General features: G+C 37.0%; 1 protein-coding gene across 11 annotated transcripts in view; it reads right to left on the bottom strand.

Moving 5' to 3' along the window:
- The window catches only part of PTPRM (protein tyrosine phosphatase receptor type M), a 473,439-nt gene that overhangs the window by 45,748 nt on the left and 407,769 nt on the right, over window positions 1–19,922 (bottom strand). For all 11 annotated transcript variants that reach the window (XM_062632987.1, XM_062632988.1, XM_062632990.1 and 8 more), the window contains 3 exons: window positions 14,432–14,519; window positions 8,341–8,417; window positions 5,828–5,864 (listed from right to left, as the gene is read on the bottom strand). In XM_062632987.1, coding sequence (XP_062488971.1) covers window positions 5,828–5,864; window positions 8,341–8,417; window positions 14,432–14,519 — 202 coding nt within the window. The remainder of the gene's footprint in view (window positions 1–5,827; window positions 5,865–8,340; window positions 8,418–14,431; window positions 14,520–19,922) is intronic.

The raw sequence follows: 19,922 nt of genomic DNA, 5'->3' as shown, positions 1-19,922 counted from the left end.
ACACTTCAACAGAGCCTAAGCCAACTTTGTATTTTTTAATAAAACTATGCTAGCTCTGCAGTTGTAGCCTTCCACAGGAGCATCTCATTCCCTGTGCAGACAAAACGAACACACAGCTGATTAAGACAAAGACAGAAAAATACTGGAATCATGAAAATGGTCAACTCTTCTAACACAGTTATTGATAAAATGTGCTATTATAAACAAAGAGGCAGAGAGAAACTCCGGTATTCTCATGTACCATAATGTGGCAACTGTTAAAAAAATTAACTTTTATAGTTACCATTTGTAATACACACTTTTTGTCCTCAACACTAGTAAAAGTAACGATTTTCAAAAGGTGCTCAAATGTTGTAGTTGTTATCATCAGCCTTTGGTGGGAAACAGTCATAAGACAGCTTTGGTGAATTTGCCATATGGCTTCACAGTATAACCTGGAGGTAACACAAAGGGTCTAGTACTTCTGTATGCATTGGGTGTGGGAAGAAAAGTAACTTCTTTGCCATTTGTCATCAGTATTGCAAAACAAGTGAAGGACATGTTTCAGAAAGCCTCACCTATTCAATATAGTGCATTCTTATGGGTTTATCTCCTTCACTGAAGACAGATTGCTTCAACCGCCTTTTTAAAGTTTTGATGATTAAAAAGTAAAGAATAGAGTCAAACACAGTTGAATCTTTAGCATTAATACAGGTATATAGAATTCAATCTCTTCATGCGTACATACATGTATCAGGAAATCAGCCTGACTACCCTACATCATGCAAAAATGACAGCATATGTAACTCTGAAAAGTTGTGCAGAACTACCTTGCTTTGTTGTTTTTCAGTTCTTCCTGAAGTAATTTCAAATGTTAATTTTCATCTGGAGGCTAAAACAATGGCAGCAAAAGTTTCTTTGCAAAGAGAATTGTGGGGCTTCCACACGGCTGTAGTTCTGATAACTTTTTGTAACATAAAACCAAAAAAACATGCCATGGAAGTTGAGTATTACTATTCAGAGCAGTATTTCTGCTTCAGATGCCTGAATGGGAATTTTAAGTTTGAAAGAAAATGCATTTTTGTTTCTGAAAACCCTTATTAAAATGTTCACACAACATACACAGTCGTGTGTGGAAGAAAGACATATTTTGCAGAAAAGGGAAGGAATATGAAAGGGGTTATTACAGTGGCAAGTGTATGCTGCTGCAGTGAAGACTGTAAACATTTTCACTGTAAATACTTATTTTCAGAAGTTTTTAACTCATACCTAAAAAACTCCTCCTGACTGAAACTTGACTTGATGTCTGTCTCCATATTCAGTGATACACAGACTGAAATGGTTTAGCATCTACTTTACAACTGGACACAGACAAAAAAGAATTTGAAAGCCTACACTGCACTATTATATCTGAAGCTGCTTTATTTTCAAGAGCTTTTTACAGTCACTAAGAAATGCTCTGAACTACTTCCACAAAATACCTTAGATCTGGTTCATCTGCAAGCTGCAGCAAGCAGAGACAATCTGAACCATGAGGAATATTCAAAAGTCTGAGATGCACAAGCGAATGCACTTCATATATAAAAATACGCAGCTTGCATGTGAGTGTTTGTTGTTCACACTATTGGTGTGCTCAAAAAACAGCCCTGGTGGAAATGGCAATCAGCAACACTGTAGAAATATATTAACATTCGTTTGTCACTCAATTTACAGTGTCTGGTGCAGTGGTAAAGGAGGAAGCATGACCAAACCTGTGACAGAGACTTGCTAAAAGAAGCTAAGTCTTAGCTAAGCTAACTCTACGAACTCCAGGGGACAGAGAACAAGTAAATATAAAAAAGATTAATTTTTCCTGCTTAGTGATCAGGTGAGACACACAAGATGAACAACAGTCATCCGATAGTAAGAACATCCAGTATTGTGTGTGAGAACAAGTACTGTAGCGATATTCAACCTAATGCTCTTACTAAAGGACCTGTTTAAAATTCATTGATTATCTAACTCCTGGAAAAAAAACCCAACCCTAGCAGCCAGTAAATTGAGCAGATCATACAAGAGCTCAATATCCTGCTATAAAAAAAATCTAAAGAATTATATCCATGGGAACAAGGGATACATAAAACAAAATAGCGAGTTTTAAATTGCATCAGCTTTCTGGTTCTTCATGGCCCAATATGCTGGCTTGTGATATGGGATTTTTTTAATCATGGTGACTCAGGTGCGGATCCCATCTGTTGACGCCAATTACAGCAGATCACCGAAAGTCTTTATTAGCTGTAAATTCAGTATACCACTCACATTATAGTTATCACATAAAGGAAAATTGATATTAATTTTATAATTGAAATTGCACCCTCTGAATGTATTACTCTTAAAAATAGAAACAAAATCTTTTTTTATTATTAGTTGAGAAAGCCTCCATTAGACTACCTTTTAAAGAACATTTCTCCCCCTAATTTAAATTAGCAACAGGAAGCTACACATGCCAAGGTGGAAAGATAGCAGTCTGTGTGTCAAACTCTGCTAAGTACGGAAGACAGTAACACTTTAATAAACAGGTGATTATGCAACTCCCAGCTCTGTTAAAAGCAGAATGGTAATCTATTACAAACTGATTAAATTTGCCACTTCTTCACTTAAAACAATTATATTTCCTCATTAACAATGATATGTTGAATGCAGCCTAAGAATAACATAGGAAAATTAAGTATCAATCATTCTAATTCCTCAGAGATGTTAAACTGACTCACGTAATGATACTTTCCTTCAAAGAACAAAGAACAATAGGCATGTGCACCTGTGAAAGTTGCGGTGGAGGAGAAAAGGGAGAATGGGAAAAGTTATTTAAAGACTGATGTAAAGTAGACATCAAGGGAATTAATCACGCAGCTTAACTGTTGTACTGCGGTGATGTGTTTATACATATCTATATGAAAGTGTGTTCTAAAACAGTATAAACATCATCAGCTATATCGAAAGCCATGCCTTGTGACAGGCTAACTACTACTAAGGAAGGCATACAAAGGCATAGTCTGTTTGACAAGTGAAACAAATGTCTTTCTTGTAACAGTGAATATAGAGCCTTAAAGAAGTCCTATAGATTATTCCCAGTAATCTTACCACCTTTGCAAAAGACAGAGACTGCATCTTACTGGAAGTGTTACTATTGTGCAAAGGCTTTGTCAGGAAACTGTGATACTGGGGAATCACACTAAACAGCCTTTACACAGCTGCATCTATCAGGACATTGCAGAAAACTATAAAAAGCAGGTGAGTATTTTTAATTGTATTCTGCAGACGGGAAAGCTGAGACAGAGGAAGGAAAAGAAACTTTCTCATGATTCTTCATAAGGCCAGGGACAGAGCCAGAGAGCATTCATCAACCTCCTGAGATGAGTGATACCAGTGCTCTTCATTCCTCCAAACTGGAGATACAAATCTATTTCCCAACTGGCCTTAAAAATTAGGATGTTACAGATGTGATGCATCAAAAACTGACAGCCAGATTATTCTGAATTTGCTATAAATTGTATGCCCATTTAAAAATGAATTTTATATTCTTCAGAGAGTCAGTTTCTCTCTCTTTGCTTTGCGGGAAGGGTTAGGCATCCCTGTGTCCACTTAGCTGCACCTATACAGAAGAAACTGATGGGACCTGCCCCAAAGAATAACAGCTGAAACAGACATATCCTTTACATCTTGGAAGAAGAATTGTTTCTATTTCTCTTATTATCCTTCTTGACACTGTATCGGGAAACAACTGTGGCAAAGAAACTGTTGGGACTTGTTGGCAGATCTGGTACAGAGACTTTAAGTACATTATTCATACATTATTACATACTTGGCTTTGAAAGCTGTAAGTACAAAAACCTCAAGCTTAACATTTGCTATTCAAGTACTATGATGAGTGATAAAGCTGCATTTAAACTTGCTTCAGATAGGGATCTTACGTGTCTATCAGAAAGCTGTCAGGGGGATCTCCTGGTGAACCTCCTGATGAAAACAAATGCATTACAAACTGCAAGTAAAATGCCAACTGTGTAACTTCTCATTTTAAGGATACAATTACGGGTGAAAAGCAACATCTTCATTAGCTAAAGGTTAAATGAAACAATCCATGTATTCTCAGAAGAGGAGGGTGCAAAAGCCCAAACAGAATTAAGCAAATGTTGTATTTTTGTCCTAGTTTTCCTGTCTGTCTCCTCTGTAGAAAGACTGTGGATTGAGGAATGCAGTGGGTGGCTAGCAGAATTGGAAGAAATATCACATTTAAATGGCTCATTTTCTAAGATCACAAATTCTAATTCTGGTCTAAAGTGTAATACTGACAGTAGTGAGGCAGTTCTAGAAATAAGACCAGTGTCTTGCCCCACTGTCATCTCACACAAAGTAGCACAAAGGGACTTTCGAGAGCTGGAGTACAGAAAGGCAGAGATATGTATCCTCCCACTGGCAGAAGTGGGGACTGGAGGCTGCAGACTGGGTTACTTAAGGCACAACTGAAATCACAGAGCTCTTATTTGACATGGCCAACATTTTCTCTGCTTTGATAAAAAGTCATTAAAAAGTAGGCATAACCTTTAAATCCAACACATGGTAAGATTATTCTGAGTATTATACTCAGTACTCCAGCTGGCTCTCTTAAAAGATTGGACATGTGTTGAAATAACGTGTGTGGGTGTAGCTCAGCTTCTTCAGATCCATGGGCAAATGCAGGAAGCTTTGTCACAGAACACCTATTACGGAGAAAATTCCCTCCAAGCAGCGGAGGAACTATCAAATTTTCACCTATATGCTATTCAAGCATAGGCAGGAGATTGGCATATTGTTCAATACTACGGTGAAGCCGACACAGAAGATTCATCTTTCCCACTTGTTCCAGCTCTAAACTTGGCCAAAAATTAATTAAGAACTACATCAGAATGAGCAAATTATGTCTTTGAAGGCAAGTACAAATTGAAAAATAATTTGTGTGTTGTCGAAGGAATGGGCTCCTGTCCACAAGCAAGCTTTTAAACAATAGCCTGTAAAATTGTCTTACTAGATCCCTTTGAAGAATCCCCTCACAAGCATAATATGTCTTTGGGTTCTCTAGTAAAACTTGCTAAGTGAAGTGTTTTCTAGGACCTGAGTCCTAGTTATCATTGAACAATTAAGAGAACTTTCATTTTTATGACACCATTGTCTCTCTCAAAAGCTTACTGAATAGAATCATAGAATAGTTAGGGTTGGAAAGGACCGTAAGATCATCTAGTTCCAACCACCCTGCCATGGGCAGGGACACCTCCCACTAAACCATATCACCCAGGGCTCTGTCCAACCTGGCCTTGAACACCACCAGGGATGGAGCATTCACAACTTCCTTGGGCAACCCATTCCAGTGCCTCACCACCCTCACAGTAAAGAACTTTTTCCTTATATCTAATCTAAACTACCCCTGTTTAAGTTTGAACCCGTTACCCCTTGTCCTATCACTACAGTCCCTAACAAAGAGTCCCTCTCCAGCATCCTTATAGGCCCTCTTCAGATACAGGAAGGCTGCTATGAGCTGCTGTGAGTATTTATACCATGACTTATTTCTTTTTTCATGAGTAACAACATGTTGAGTAACTTCTACCAAAATGGGTGACTTTGCTTTTCTACTCAAAACGTATTTAAACACAAAAGTAAAGGGCTGCTTACTTGACATACCTGAAAATTAGAAAATTAGGTAATAATTCAGTTTGCTACTGACAGAGCCTACTCTGTCCTGGATAGTGACTGTGGCAAGAAAGCATATTAGAGCATAAACTGTAATCCAAGTACCAAAACCTCTTAGTTTCACAACAAGAAAGGGTGATAAACTTACCTTGTGTAGCAATGTAGTGGTTTGGTCTATGATAACCCTAAAATAAATTTGGAAAAAAAAATAAGCAATATGCTCCGCTATGTTGCTGTGAATGAAAATTCATTTAGAGTAGTATTCAGTAAAAATCACAATACAGATAATGCATTAGATGCAAAAGTTCTTTCCAGTGGGGGAAGGGCAAGGGAGAAAGGGAACAAGAGGCAAATGTGTTTTCTGTAAGATACTTAATTGCAGCCTTGTACATTAAGGGACAGAAGTAATATGCTCTTTCAGTCCCTTGTTGACTTTGCTGAAAATGAGCAGCATGAAATCCTCTCTAGCACTTGCAGTTAATGGCATCAGATGCTCATGGAGGCTGAGATATACCTCCAAGCTATTGCTATTGAGTGCAAAGCCTATTCCTTTTTTAACAGCTAAAGAACACTAGATTTGCATTTGGGTTGGGGAATGGTGGGGGGGATGTTCACTCTGTCCACTGTGATTTGTTCATTTTCAGTCAACAGCAGGAAGAACTTAAAACTGTAGCTCGCATGCCATTGCAATTTCTTTGCAAAGAGCAAGGGCCATTGTGGTGATGCAAGGTGGGAAAGAACTCAAAACAGTTGAAGATACCTTGAACATGAGAGAATAAATAGCATGAATTACAGAATTGATTCCTTTACATGCCACTGAAGCAAAATTTGGAAGTGTATGAAATGAGAAATGTTCAGACAGCTACAGTGGTGATTTCTTTTCTGCTATGTGTTATCTAATATCCCTAGTGGCTGGGATCAAACAATTCCATTTCCCAGTAGAAAAACCCATAGGAAAAAACACAGCATAACCATTGCCCCTCTCTTTTATCCAAGAAAATTTCATAGTGTCTGTGACAGTGCCATTCCCTTATTTGCATGTTTAGTTTAACAACATGACAACTGTACTGACAAGCACATGCAAGAATAAAATTGCAGCTGCTTCTGTAGTAGAAAACCAAGCATTTCTAATGGAAACCTGACTTACAAGATTATAAACAAAAAATGCTGTGTTTTGTGCTAGAGTTCTCTTTGGAAGATGTCTGCAGTCCTCCAAGCTCTGCAATGAAGCCATCTGCTGAGGATGAGGGAGATAATTTTTCGGTTCTCACCCACTGCTTCTTTTAGGGCCACGTTCTCTCTTGTGCTTCCATAAACAAAAAAAAGTTGCTATGCAGCTATCTTACCAGCATTTTAAATGAGACTGTATGGTCCAATTCCTCACATCTTCTAATATTTTTGAGTCAGATCAAAATCTGACACAAGAATATACTAGTAGCCTAAAATGAGAACAATCCTGAATGTTATAGAAAGTGTATTCAGTTGAAATTGAATTCAGACGTAGGCCCCCAATGTGAACTCTTTTCCTTTCATGACAGAAAATTACTCCCTTCAGAGTTTAGTGAGATGTCTAACTAAATGTATTACCATATGTGCCTTTAACTCTTGGTGTCTGTGCTATTCTTTTAAGCAGCAAAGGACTGTGCAGAAATCTAAGCTGAAATTAATGGTTCTTGAACATTGTAATAAACATCACTAGAAGGAGGCATCTTCAGAAAGTTACAACTCGAGACTTGAAATTGTTAAAACTGAAGTACCTACTTTTCTGGTATAGCTCTAGTTTCTCCAGTCTCTGAGAAAAACATCTGTTACATTTCTGTTTCATACTGGTGATGAGATTTGAACTGCAGACTGTGACACCATTTTTCAAAGATGCCACTGGCTGAAGAAGACATCTTTAGCAGACAGTTTCCAATGAAGCACCACTTGTTTTACTTAGCCTAACATCCAGTACTCCATGTGAGCAATAAAATTATTATCTTTGCTATCTACAGTTTTATGTCTTTAGATATTATTGACTTTCTAATGATTTTCAATTCTACTCTTGAGTTCATTCTTTCAACTAAAACCACCTTGACTCTTAAAGAATTTATTCTAATGTAAAACATTAAGTTAACATGATGCAGAATAAACAAAGAAGCCACCTTCAATAATTAAACAGCCTACATATTTAATGAAATGTCTTGCTTGCATTAGAAGCACTGGTTAACAGCTGCAGAATATACTTTGAAGGCGACTTAAAAGTGCAGAAATGACAAGAGATTGCAAATCTCTGCATTAGGCATTACAGAGTTTTGTCACATTAATATGCAAACAGCTTTCTTTTAAATGTGGAATGATGCCAGGCTGTTGACAGAAAGTGAAAATAACATTTTGTTAGCCTCTATAAGCACCAGCAGGCTAAATAGCCATACAGTGTTTCTGGCAAGGTTTCAGTCCTGTGGCAGTTGGAGGAAATTACTCCTTTCATTTGATTATTGACAAAATCTTTGAGGCCTTTTTTTCCCCTTCAGTGTACACCTAGCTTCCAAAGATAGTACTTTGCAACAATGTTTAGCAGCTGTGATATCTATTACAAATTATGAATAACATGAGAATAATAAGAGCTCCCTCTTTGACTGAACACAACATTAAGTTTGTTGACTACATCAGTATACGCACATCAATATAATTTCCATTGATGTAATCAGAACTTGTTTCTCCTTCAATGGGCTGCAGTCTCACTCGAGAATGATCATCTGAAATAGGAACAATAGAGAGAGAAAAAAAAAGTAATTAAAGACACATTCAATAACAAAGCCTTCATCAAAACCCCTTTAAAGTTAAACTAAACCCTCAGCATTTGCAAGTTCATGCTTGTTTTGTTGTCCATGAAAACTCACATCAGTCATTTATAAGGGTTTACAAATCTCCTCTGATTTTGAGTCTTATACTGTGAAACCTACTGCAATTATGTTTTTTTTTTGCCTTGACAGCCACTCCTTTTGTCAATAAAATAAATAACATTAAGTTGACAAAGGTCTAGTAATTTCAAAATGTGTCTGCCAGTACTCAAAATAAGCTAAAGTCATTCTACAAGACATACTGCCACCTCACAGTTTCTGAAGGAAACTCATTATGTTTTCAGTAAGGGAGAAAGCAAAAGAAAGTAATGACAAACCCCAAGCAGTCAGATAACGGCTTTGTCACTGAATTTTGCTCCACTGTGGCCATTTGTGTCTATTCAGAAATGTGCAAACAATTCCAACTCTATTTTCCATATTCCAGTCCAAAACACCATTGAATGAATTTGTTTCTTGTCAGCTGCCTCATTTTCCTTATGACACCACAGCAATGACTAGGAAGTGCTAGAGGCTAGATTCCCCCCTGCCAAAAGATCTTTGCATGCTGATACGGCTTTTTCTTCTCTGAGACTTCATATGCTCCTCTTGATACTTTTGGTTCAAAAGCAACCAAACACAATGGCTTTTCCAAAATGCTGTGTGGCTTGATTATAAAACAATTTGAGGGTATGATCTCAAGAATGGAGAGATATTAAATAGCCACTTTCCTCCTGCATTGGTTTCAGGTTACTCTTGCTAATTAGATACCTGTGTATAATTGTTTTGAATGCTGCTTGCTAGCTGAGCTGGTATTACTTGCAGCTTATGACAGACCTTCCTGTCATTATTTTGTTGTAAATGTATATAAGCATTAGAGCACCGGAAACTTGCCACTCATGTTCCAAACAGCTATTTTTTTCAGCTTTAAAAATCCTAAAAGTTAACGAATGAATGAAAGAACACTAAGTGGGTTAAAAATCCACCTTCTTCATAAGTGGCATAATATTTTGGGGGAGGAAGGAAAGGGCAAGCGGCTCTTAAAATAACAGTGTGTTAGAATTACAAGTCAAAGAAATTTTCAAATGAATAAGTAGGAAAAGAAGAGGCAAATTCTTTATTTTCTGCTTTTATGCTCTGAATCTTTGGGACTAAAGATCTCAGAGCCTCATTTGCTTCTCTGGCACTCCCTTGGGAGAGAGAAAAGGCATAGTTTTAAACCAAATACTGGAAATTAGAATGAATTAAAATTCTAGCTCTAGGTTCTACACAGCTCTTATTTTGTTCTTTTATTGTGTTTATTTCACCCAGCAGTCCTCAAGAATGAGTTTTTCCAAACATGTTGCAATATTTAAACCAATTATTTTCATCAGGTCAGCCTTTTCAGCCTTATTCACTTTTCCAGGACTACAAATTTATAGAAATATGACTCCCTATTACATAACCCACGGTGGTCTGACTCTTCCATGCTACACATATTCAAATGCTGTGCTATTCTCTGCTTAATTAAGCTATTTATCAGATTCTTCAGAACAGTTCTTCTTCTGTTCTACTTACAGGCCTGTAATTCTAAAAGAAACACTTAAGAAAGACACTACATTAGGAATTACCTAAGCTCCAGACATGGCTGCTGCTTCTACAGTTTGGAGACCTCATCCAACTTCTGCTGAAGTCAGCAGACTCCAGAAGTTAAGACTCGTGGTGTGTTTTCATTCACGTTCTCATAATTTCCTGCACCACTGCCTTAAAAGCATTCTCACCGGGACAAATCAGGCTAGTAAAAATCTACACTTGTGTAGTTCTTGAGTTACTTAGGGTACAATTCAGTTGTCTAAGCAGAAGCACCACATGCCACTCTACATACCCAAGGATATACTGCCGAGCCTTCAGCTGCCACTATAGAATAACACTGTCACATTTGCTGGTCCTGCACAGACTAGTTGTCTGTGTTTAAGCCACTGAATCCCATCTTTGATGACATGCACACTAATGAATTCCATATTGGGCTAAAAAGGCTCAAATTTCCCACTAAGGAACATCTTAAAAAATATAACTTCCTGTTATTTCTTTTAGACTGATTTATACAACTGGAAAAGAAGTAGTGGTACCTTTTTTTGCACCTTTCCTGTTATTTTTTAATTTCCTTTAGGTACTCCATTCTTTTCTTGCAATAACTCTTGCTTTGCATTGGACAAAACTAAGTAGTTACTTCATAATATCTTTGTACCATTTTTTTTTTTTTCCTTTTTCAAGTGCGTCCTTTCTAGTACTGCATTCTCAGTTAAGTTTCTGGGAATTCTGAGGTACTGGACTGTTCAATACCCATTTATTTGCAGTGGAGCTGGAGTGACCTGTTTTTTATTGCTTTGAAAACTCTAGTTAAGTAGTTACTGCATGGCAACACTCCTTAATTTGAAAAAAAACTTCAGTCAACAAAAAGAAATGTTACTGTGTCTCTGCCTGTGCTTATGTCTAGTAGATTTAAGCCTAAGAGGTACCCAAGCCATACATTATTCCATCATGTATGCTGGCTCTTAAATAGCCTCTAGCTTAACTGTCTAGATTTTTCAGAGGTTTATTTTTCCTTTAGACTTCACATGCTCTTGACACTTTTTGTAGCTTTTAAATGTTCTCTTTTCCAGCTTATTGTTATTTTGATACCCCTCTATTAGGAGATCAAACTTAAGCTTGCATTGATCACTTAACCTTTCAAAATCATTTAAATTACAATCCATTTGACTTTGTAGAAAATGGTAATAGATAATGAATATTATCTCATGTTACCTACAACATGTATATGCCAGGCTGCACATAGTGATCTCTAACAAGCCCCTGGAGTAGCTGGCTGATTAGAACGCCTAGCTTGACCCTTGCTTGGGACGTGCCTTGCTGAGTCTTTGCAAGTCAAGCCTTTTATAAATGTCTCCCCTAAAATCTTTAGCTGCTTTTAAAAGCTGTGATCAATATTTTCTTCTCATTTAGTCAATATTGAGTTGGGTAAAAATAAATACAGAAGCCCCACCATGCCAAAATTACCTCAGGATCTCTCCTGAGGAAAAACCAATAGATTTTACCAAAATCCATGCATAACCTAAACAATTACAGCAGCAACCAAATTTTTCTTAGGTAAAAAAAGTTTCATTTGGCAGATTCATGTCAGTTTTAGTTCCTACTGAGAAAACACAAAGCTTTCTGTGATCAGGAAAGAAGCAGCATGTTTTCTGTGAGTGACTGGACGGTGATCATGATTTAGCTTGTTGATACCATGGCTCACAAGTTGTACTGACTTTCGTACAGTGTGTAGGACATGCTTGTAACCAATTAAACACACATCACTTGGGCAATGTAAAGCATATTGCCATTTTGACAAGCTCCTGAAATGCTGGCCGCTTGATGCTATTGTTTTAGCTCTCTCAGGGAACAATAACGATTATAAGCACTAATATGACAGCAGTATCTTGGGGAAAATTTAAACAAAGAGGATAAATGGATGAAAAAAACCCCATGAAATACTTAGCAGAAAAAAAAAAAATCATTATAATTATGTACCCATAGTCAGCGGCATCTGAACCAATGTATTTTTAGCTCTTTAAACATAACACAAAAGGACAGTTTAGTAAAATGCTTTTCAGCTAAAGCAAATACTTTCTACAACTATCTGGGAGAAATTTTTAAGAGTGGACTGCTAAAACTGTACTCTCAGACTCTGAGAAGCGATCATTTACTCAGCAGAAAACCAGACAAAATAATTAAACAGTTAACTACCCCATTTGCATACATCTATTTAACAAATGACAAACTGTGGACAAGTTTCAGCCTCTCTTTTAAGATACTGCCTTTAACGCTAATGGATTTTAATTTTAACTTGTGTTATCTGTGTTTTCACAGCCACATAAATAGGAAGCATTATTGATAAAAACTCCATCCAATTCTTTCCCCTTGCTAAAGACTGAGGACATTAAAAGTAAATTGAGATCTAAATGATCTGAGTTATACTTGCCCTCTCAGAAAGCCTTCAGTATCACTTGCAATTGCCATTGATCTGTGCATCTAATATCTTTTACTTGTTTTCCTTTGGCTACTCATCACTTCATTACCTCAGATACAGAGCACTAGTAGTCTTCTGGTTTCTTCTGCCAAAGGGTGTCAGTCTGTAAGGTGATGCCTGGCATGACATTAAAGAGGGGACTGACAACACTAAACTCGACTAAAAGAGAAGATCTATTGTCATAGGCTTGGACTGGAAACAAAAATTTCACAAAGGGAAGAGAAGCATAAAACTTTTGGCTATTCTTTATGCTTTCAGTGTTTTTACTTAAATGACAAGTCATCTAACGTATTGATACATTCTCACAAAATAACAAGCTTGTTACACATTAAAGAATACTTGGAAGGAAACACAAAAAACCACATCTAGCTAACTGAACTTCTTTTGCGTATGCTCCAGCCCATCATGATATTCACATTTCCCAAGAAGATTTCATTTCCTTTTTCAGTAAGTAGCACACTATACACCCAAAACACACAGCAATACCAGCAAGTCCATTCAAACCGATGTGGCATAGTATCTCTTGCTTACTTTGCCTCTGCCTCCACAAGCATTTCCTGTGGGTTCTCCTTCCGCAGCAAGTTACAGAGCTGTTTTCTCCTTATAGACTGTTGCAGCCCAGCTGCACCACAGTGCTGTAACAGCCTATTCATACCACGTACTGTTGGTCACTGTGTTAGGAGTTGGTCTCTCTAGAGTTGTCACTGCAGAGAGACCACCTGAGGTGGTGATACAGAGACATTCAAGTGGGCTTTTTGAATCATTTCTCTAGAAGCCCTGCTCCTCTCTCTGTCAGGTCCCTATGGTTCACTGATAAGGAAAACTACGTACATCTGTACCTGGACAAGCATCTAGAGCAGGTGCTGAAGTTAGTCAGTGTAAATATGCACTACATACTCCTACCATAGGACCTCATAATGTTCAGAGAATCAGCACTGTTTGTCTATGCTCTCCCATGTAGCCAGGGTTATACATGATTTCTAAACTCCAGCTGTATCATTAAATGATCTGTCCCTAAGGGCCATCATTTATTTTCATGCTTCCAAACCTTCTGATGTGCTGTGTCTGGTACTTATTTCTCTGTTTATACCAGCTTCATGGTTATCTGTCTGGCTGGTAGTAGAAACACATCCACTACCTATCTTCAACTTGGATTGTGGAGAAACAATCAGGGAAGGGATCATGTCCTACAAGGTCACTGGAAGTTACCCTTTAAGTGCAATACCTACCACCTCTGTGTTCTTATCAAAATTGATATATTTTCTGTTCCCATGCTCATGTGCATCATCTTCTGATAATGCCAGGTTTAGGGGTTGTTCACCAAAACATGCTATAATCTCCTCAAGTTATTTGATTATTATAATATCTAATCTTTATCAAGCTTGGCATTTTTAAGTAAAACATACAGATTCTGTTTTTTTCCTTAGTCTGTCTAGACTTAAGAGGGTAAGCCAGGATAGCTGTCACTGTTATTAAGGAATACTTAAGCAGCAGTACTGTCCACTCCTACAATATCCAGAACCCAAAGTCAAGGTACCAATGCAGTCATAGGTACTCTTTTACTAAGCTGCCAGGAGCAATTTAAGAGCTGTTAAGAGCTGAATACTGGTAAAAGGTGTCATTCTCCATTAGCCAAATGTTGATCACAGGAGGCTAGCTGACAAAATGCACTAAATCTGACAGCTTTCTTTAAACAAAAACAAAAACAAGAACAAAACCAACAAAAAACCAACAATAAAACCAAGCCAAAACCATCTTCCATCACTTTTCTCTCCTTAATTAGAGAGATGAATATAAGCCTGATGTGAGCATGAGGCTGGTTGCCATTCTTACCCATTTCTGATGGGAAGTTAACACAGCGCACAACTGTAGCATCAATACTTACATGCAATAATATTTCCGTATCTATTTTTCATTCTGTTCTCATCTTTCTTAGCTGAATCCCATGGTGCAGACTGTCCTTCAAAGAAACTCTAAAAAAGGAAAGAAAGTGACATTAAGGATAGTATGCAGCAATATTTACCTTACGGATAAACCAAGGAGAAAGGCAAACAGTACTTGTGGGTATTGTTCTTAAAGTGTCATTTAACTGATTCTTTTATTGAGTAAAAATAAGAGTCTTGATTAGGTGGTATTTACACATAGCTCCAGATGCTACCTAAAATTTTACATGAGATTCGATGCGTAAGAGCAAGAAGAATCATTTGCACGTGAAGTGCTATTAAACCTTTCCAAAGCTGTACTCTTGCAACATTAAGGGTTCTTCATCTGTGCTATCCAGATTCTCTGCACAGCTCTCATACATACACACAAAGCTGAAGGAGCTTCATCATTGGTGTTGGAGTTGCTCCAGTAGCTGAGTGCAGAATTACACACCGTACTAACATGTCTTATTTTTGACATATTTTAATGTTTTAGTTACTTCTAGTAAGTTTTAGTTACTTCTTGGTAGATGACCTCATGGATCAGAGGTCAGATACAGGCATTTAAAAAGTTTGGATTCAAGTCGCATGTACGTACCTTTTTGTTTAAACACAATTTAGGACACCACTAAAATGATTATTTTGTCAGAGAATAAAAATAATGGGATTCTTTTAAGGATATAATGACATATTCACACAACCTCTGTGCTCTCGTTAATGAATATAATGTAAATAAGAAAGTTGAAGGTGCTAAAAATGTACTTTACATTATGAAAACACACAGGCTGCTGAAAGGGCAGCAAAGAAGTTATATGCATTCCATGTTCCTAAAGGGCATTTGCACGATTTCTTAACTTATGCACTGTATCTGTAAGTCATATAATGTACATGCATTTTATAATTTTTTATTGAAATAGTAATCTTGTATTAAAAATATTTAATTGCCAAGCAAACCAGTGGAATTCAGGACTATGGCCAGTCTTAAGTCATGTTTTGATCTATTTACTGGAATGATAAGGGGATTAAATCAAGAGGGTCATCAAGGTACATGATTTACTTTTCTTGTAACAGTAGCCAAAAATGGCTAAGTCCCAAACTAAACAGGGAAAACCTCTGGAAGACTGTACCTCTCACAAGACCTCAACATGTTCTGAGCGGTTTGAAATAGATAATGCCTATTAAAGCGACTACTATTAGTGTCCTCTGCCCTCATACTTTAAATACACTGTTGTTCAAATCCCAGTCATTTCCCTTAGTAAAAACTGTGAGAGTCAAAATAAACCCTTGACCTCTTGCTAAATTCAATGGAACACAAGCATTCATTGTCTGAAATGAGTTTTCTCTTAAAAGGTTCACTAGAATGCTGTTTTTGAACTTATTATATAGAAATTCCTGGAAATACATGGATTATTTCTGAAAAGTTTGTAAACAATAACTGAAGTAAAACAGAAGCCTTGTCAAAAGGCTTCAACTTGTTTGTCCTTCATCTCCCCACACTTCCTTAGAAAATTCTTTAAGCTCTGCAAACTGAAATTATTAAAACCTACTCATACAAATAAGTTTCTCCTTAATAATGGCATACCATTGTTGGGTACAGCTCTGAGAAATGATGATTGCTGCCTGAATAGAGAAGCAAAACCCTGCAAATCCTAAGATGGTTTACAGCTTTATGGCTGTTTGCAAAAAAGTTGCCAATCATTACTCAATGGCATCTAAAATAAGCAAGCCCTCCCACTCCAGAACACTCTCAACTCAGGCTGGATGGAAAATACTTTTGTAATAAGCCAGACCAAACAGCATAAAGAATTGCTCTCCATGGGCAAAAACCTGTGTTGCAATTTCTTGCAAAGGTCACACTCTCAGATGCCTAACACTGGATGAAAGTTCCAAAGGCAGAAGAAACTAATCATTCATCCAGTCTAAAACCTGACCTGGTATCTTCCTCAGGATTTTGCATTTCAGACAGCTAGATAGACTACAAAGAATTCTAGTTTTCTTACAGTCCTTCTGCTGGAGACTAGTTCACAGAATTGACCTGTAAGACACTACCCAGCAAGTGGTCTTGGGTTTAATTCACTAAGCATTATGTGTGCTGTTACAGAGAAAGAGCCCTGCTGATAGGCTTCCAAGCCTACACCTTGAAATACAGAGGACCCAGACAGACTCCTAAGGAAACCTCCCTGTCCCACTAATGAACTTCTACCTAATGAAGTTCTACACTATCTGAACTTGTTTTAAATCATTCAATTAAAGTAAATCTCTGGAGACAGCTGGGAAAGATTTGCATGGTACTGAATTCAGGTAAGATATACAATAAGCAATGCACTTGTTTGGGCAGCTTGTCTGCATCTCATCTGCTAACATACAGGTTCAATTTCTTCCACCTGTTTGGAACTTTTGAAAACAATTATAAGCTTGATGACCCTTACAGATAAAGTATTTCCTAATAATGCATCTGCAACATAGATAATTCTCTTGTTTAGAATACATATACATCAAATCTCACACAATAACAAAAGCCAGGAGACAGATTTATGTTTCCAGCTATTGCATATTGTCTTCACTTTCTTTATTAAAAATATATTCTAGAAAAAGAACTCCAGATTCTCTTTTTTCTTTGGGTTTTCATCAATAAATTAGTGAAGGAAATAAACCCCATCACATAAGGAAAATAAATAGATGTAATTTATGTAGAACCATTGTTCTTTTTAATTCATTTTGGGATACACACAGGTATTTCAGTGAGAAGTGTACAGAAAAGATAACGTGAAGGAAGAGGTATTACAGCGAAAAAGCATAAAAAGAAACAGTTATTGTAAAAGACAGCTGGAGTGTCATTTCTTAAATTCGCGATGTGCTGCCATTACACAAACTGCACAGAATGATAATCGGCAATGAATTATAAGGAGAAATCCCATTTGTCCGAAGTAAAGAACAGAGCACCTACCTCATATCAGATAATCTGTCAAGATCCTTCCTTACTTGTGAGAAATATATATTTCATTACAGATTTTTTTTTAATCTCTTTCCTGACGTATCACTCTCCAGGGAGACTGCTGCACAGCAGCCCACACATTAACTTAGTGGCTATTTGTTCTAATTCATCCTTAAAAGTTTCTTAAAAAATGTGGACTATTAGAAAGATATATGCCTCTAAACTGATTCATTTCACCAAATGCTTGGCAAGGGCAGCAGAGAATCAAAAATGAGCGTAGGACATTCTGAATTTAAAATATGTATTTCTTTAAATCAAATCTGAGAAAACCTTGGCTACCCAGCCTCCATGATCTACTTGAAAAATGAAACACTTTTCAAGCCAGCTGTTGGTACAGCAGACATTTCAGTATGCAATGTCAGCTGTCATTTATTGTTAGAAAATATTTCAATAATCAGGATAATACAGTTTCTGAAAAAAACCATCCCAAACCCCAGAATTATATGTAACTGCTGTATATGCAACATGGAACTGGTCATGATGCAGCAGCAGGATCATCTGAGTACGAATCATAGAATCATAGAATAGTTAGGGTTGGAAAGGACCTTACGATCATCTAGTTCCAACCCCCCTGCCATGGGCAGGGACACCTCACACTAAACCATGTCAGCCAAGGCTTTGTCCAGTCTGGTCTTGAACACCGCCAGGGATGGAGCATTCACAACTTTCTTGGGCAACCCATTCCAGTGCCTTGCCATCCGTACAGTGAAGAACTTCTTCCTTATATCCAATCTATCTAAACTTCCCCTGTTTAATGTGAAGCTTTTGCTTGCTTTAAATCAATGCTGTAGTGGTCTCTATTAAAAATTAAATATTTGCTAAGGGCTAATTCACTGTGACCCTCAGACTAGAAAATAACTGCAATATCTCAAATGAGAGGGGGAGATAATCATTGCAAATACAGATTTTTTAAATTATCCCCTTTCCTCATTTAAAATTAATAAACCCAGAAAATATTGAAAGGGACCTATATAAAAGTACAGTTTGAAGAGGCTGGAATGTGGAGATCTTCAGGAAACAATTTGCAGGTCTGTTGATTGTAATTTTTGGCAACACTTTCTATTCTAGATTTTCCTGCTTCCAATTAAGGACAGTAAAGGTAATGCATCTTTCTAAGTACTTTAACATCTACAAATGTAGTGTTGAGCGGAATTACTGTTTTTATTATTAAGCAGCAACTTTTTCAAAAAAATACTTCACAGTTGCTAGGTGACAACAGTGTAGTTTCCTAGGATGTCATTTACAAAATGCCAGCTCTTACAAGAGAAAAAAAGAGAAGTTAAGGACATAGTAAATCTACTTTGCCTACTTAATAAGGAAGAACACTATTCACAGATACAAGGAAATATTTCACTGCATAACCATCTTACATTTGATCTGTGTATTTGTTTTCAAATGTATGACTCTACGATATCTGATTTTCCCACATGACCCTAGTTTCTCCACTGATAACATCAGTTTCTCCATGCTATTTCTAGATAACCAGATTAAGATGTGCTTTAGCAAAATGAGTAATATGACCTATGCAGTTATAAATGCCTGTAAGGTTTTTTTTTTTAAGCTACATGCAGAGAGTTATGCACATTGTCTACCTTAGGCCAGACCAGACAACTAATGGTGGTCCTAATGGAAGTCCTTGTCTAAACTTAGTTACAAAAGAAACTTATATTTCTACCATAGGTCCTTTGAGTTGCAGCTAAAATAGATACCTAAAATGCCCTGAATTAGATTGTGAAGAATCATCACTGTTTTACCTAAATATATCACCCTTTACTATTGCTATGTCTGCTTTATATGTGGAGATCACAAACAGAAGAAAATGCATCCATTAAACTCTGAGTTAAATTCTACTGTCACATTAGACTCATATTTGTATTCACAAACCCTAGTAAATACACATTTTATTTTAAGCAAGTCCATAAACATTTGGAGGACAAGGACCTTAAGGCTCACTTAATGAACAGTGCAAGATTTATGATTACAGTAAATTTATCAGTTCATTGGTTTTTCAGTGTTCAGAATCTGCAGAATATCAGTCATGTGAGGATGCTCTTGTTACTTAATAACATTATCTGTTTTTAAAATAGAAAACTGACATAATCTTATTCAGTTTGTTTAGAGATTAAGAAGAAAGAGTCGTTGACAGTTACGTTAAAGAAATCTGCAGAGAGGTCCAAGCTATGAAACAACATTGTTAATCTTCTAGTCACTTTGAGGAAAGATTTTGTCATTGAAAATGTATCACCTGCAAGTAATTGATCACCCCAAGTGCTTGAGAGCAGTGGTGAATGATTTCACTGATGGCAACCCAGCGTACGCAAGTAGCTCTTCATACTTCAATCACTGCTTTGGTCATTGAAAGCGTTTGTGGATGACAGCGTGTCACTAGGGAATATATTCACCATCAGCTTTTTCTTTTCTGTCAGCTTCAATCATGGAGAATTATGTCCAGTTTTCAA

This window comes from Pezoporus occidentalis, unplaced genomic scaffold, assembly GCF_034315485.1.
Source record: "Pezoporus occidentalis ecotype Australia unplaced genomic scaffold, CSIRO_AGI_Poc_V1 ctg4, whole genome shotgun sequence".
Lineage (NCBI taxonomy): Eukaryota > Metazoa > Chordata > Aves > Psittaciformes > Psittacidae > Pezoporus > Pezoporus occidentalis.
The sequence above is the reverse complement of the archived record's forward strand: the minus strand, read 5'-3'. Positions and strand labels throughout refer to the sequence as shown.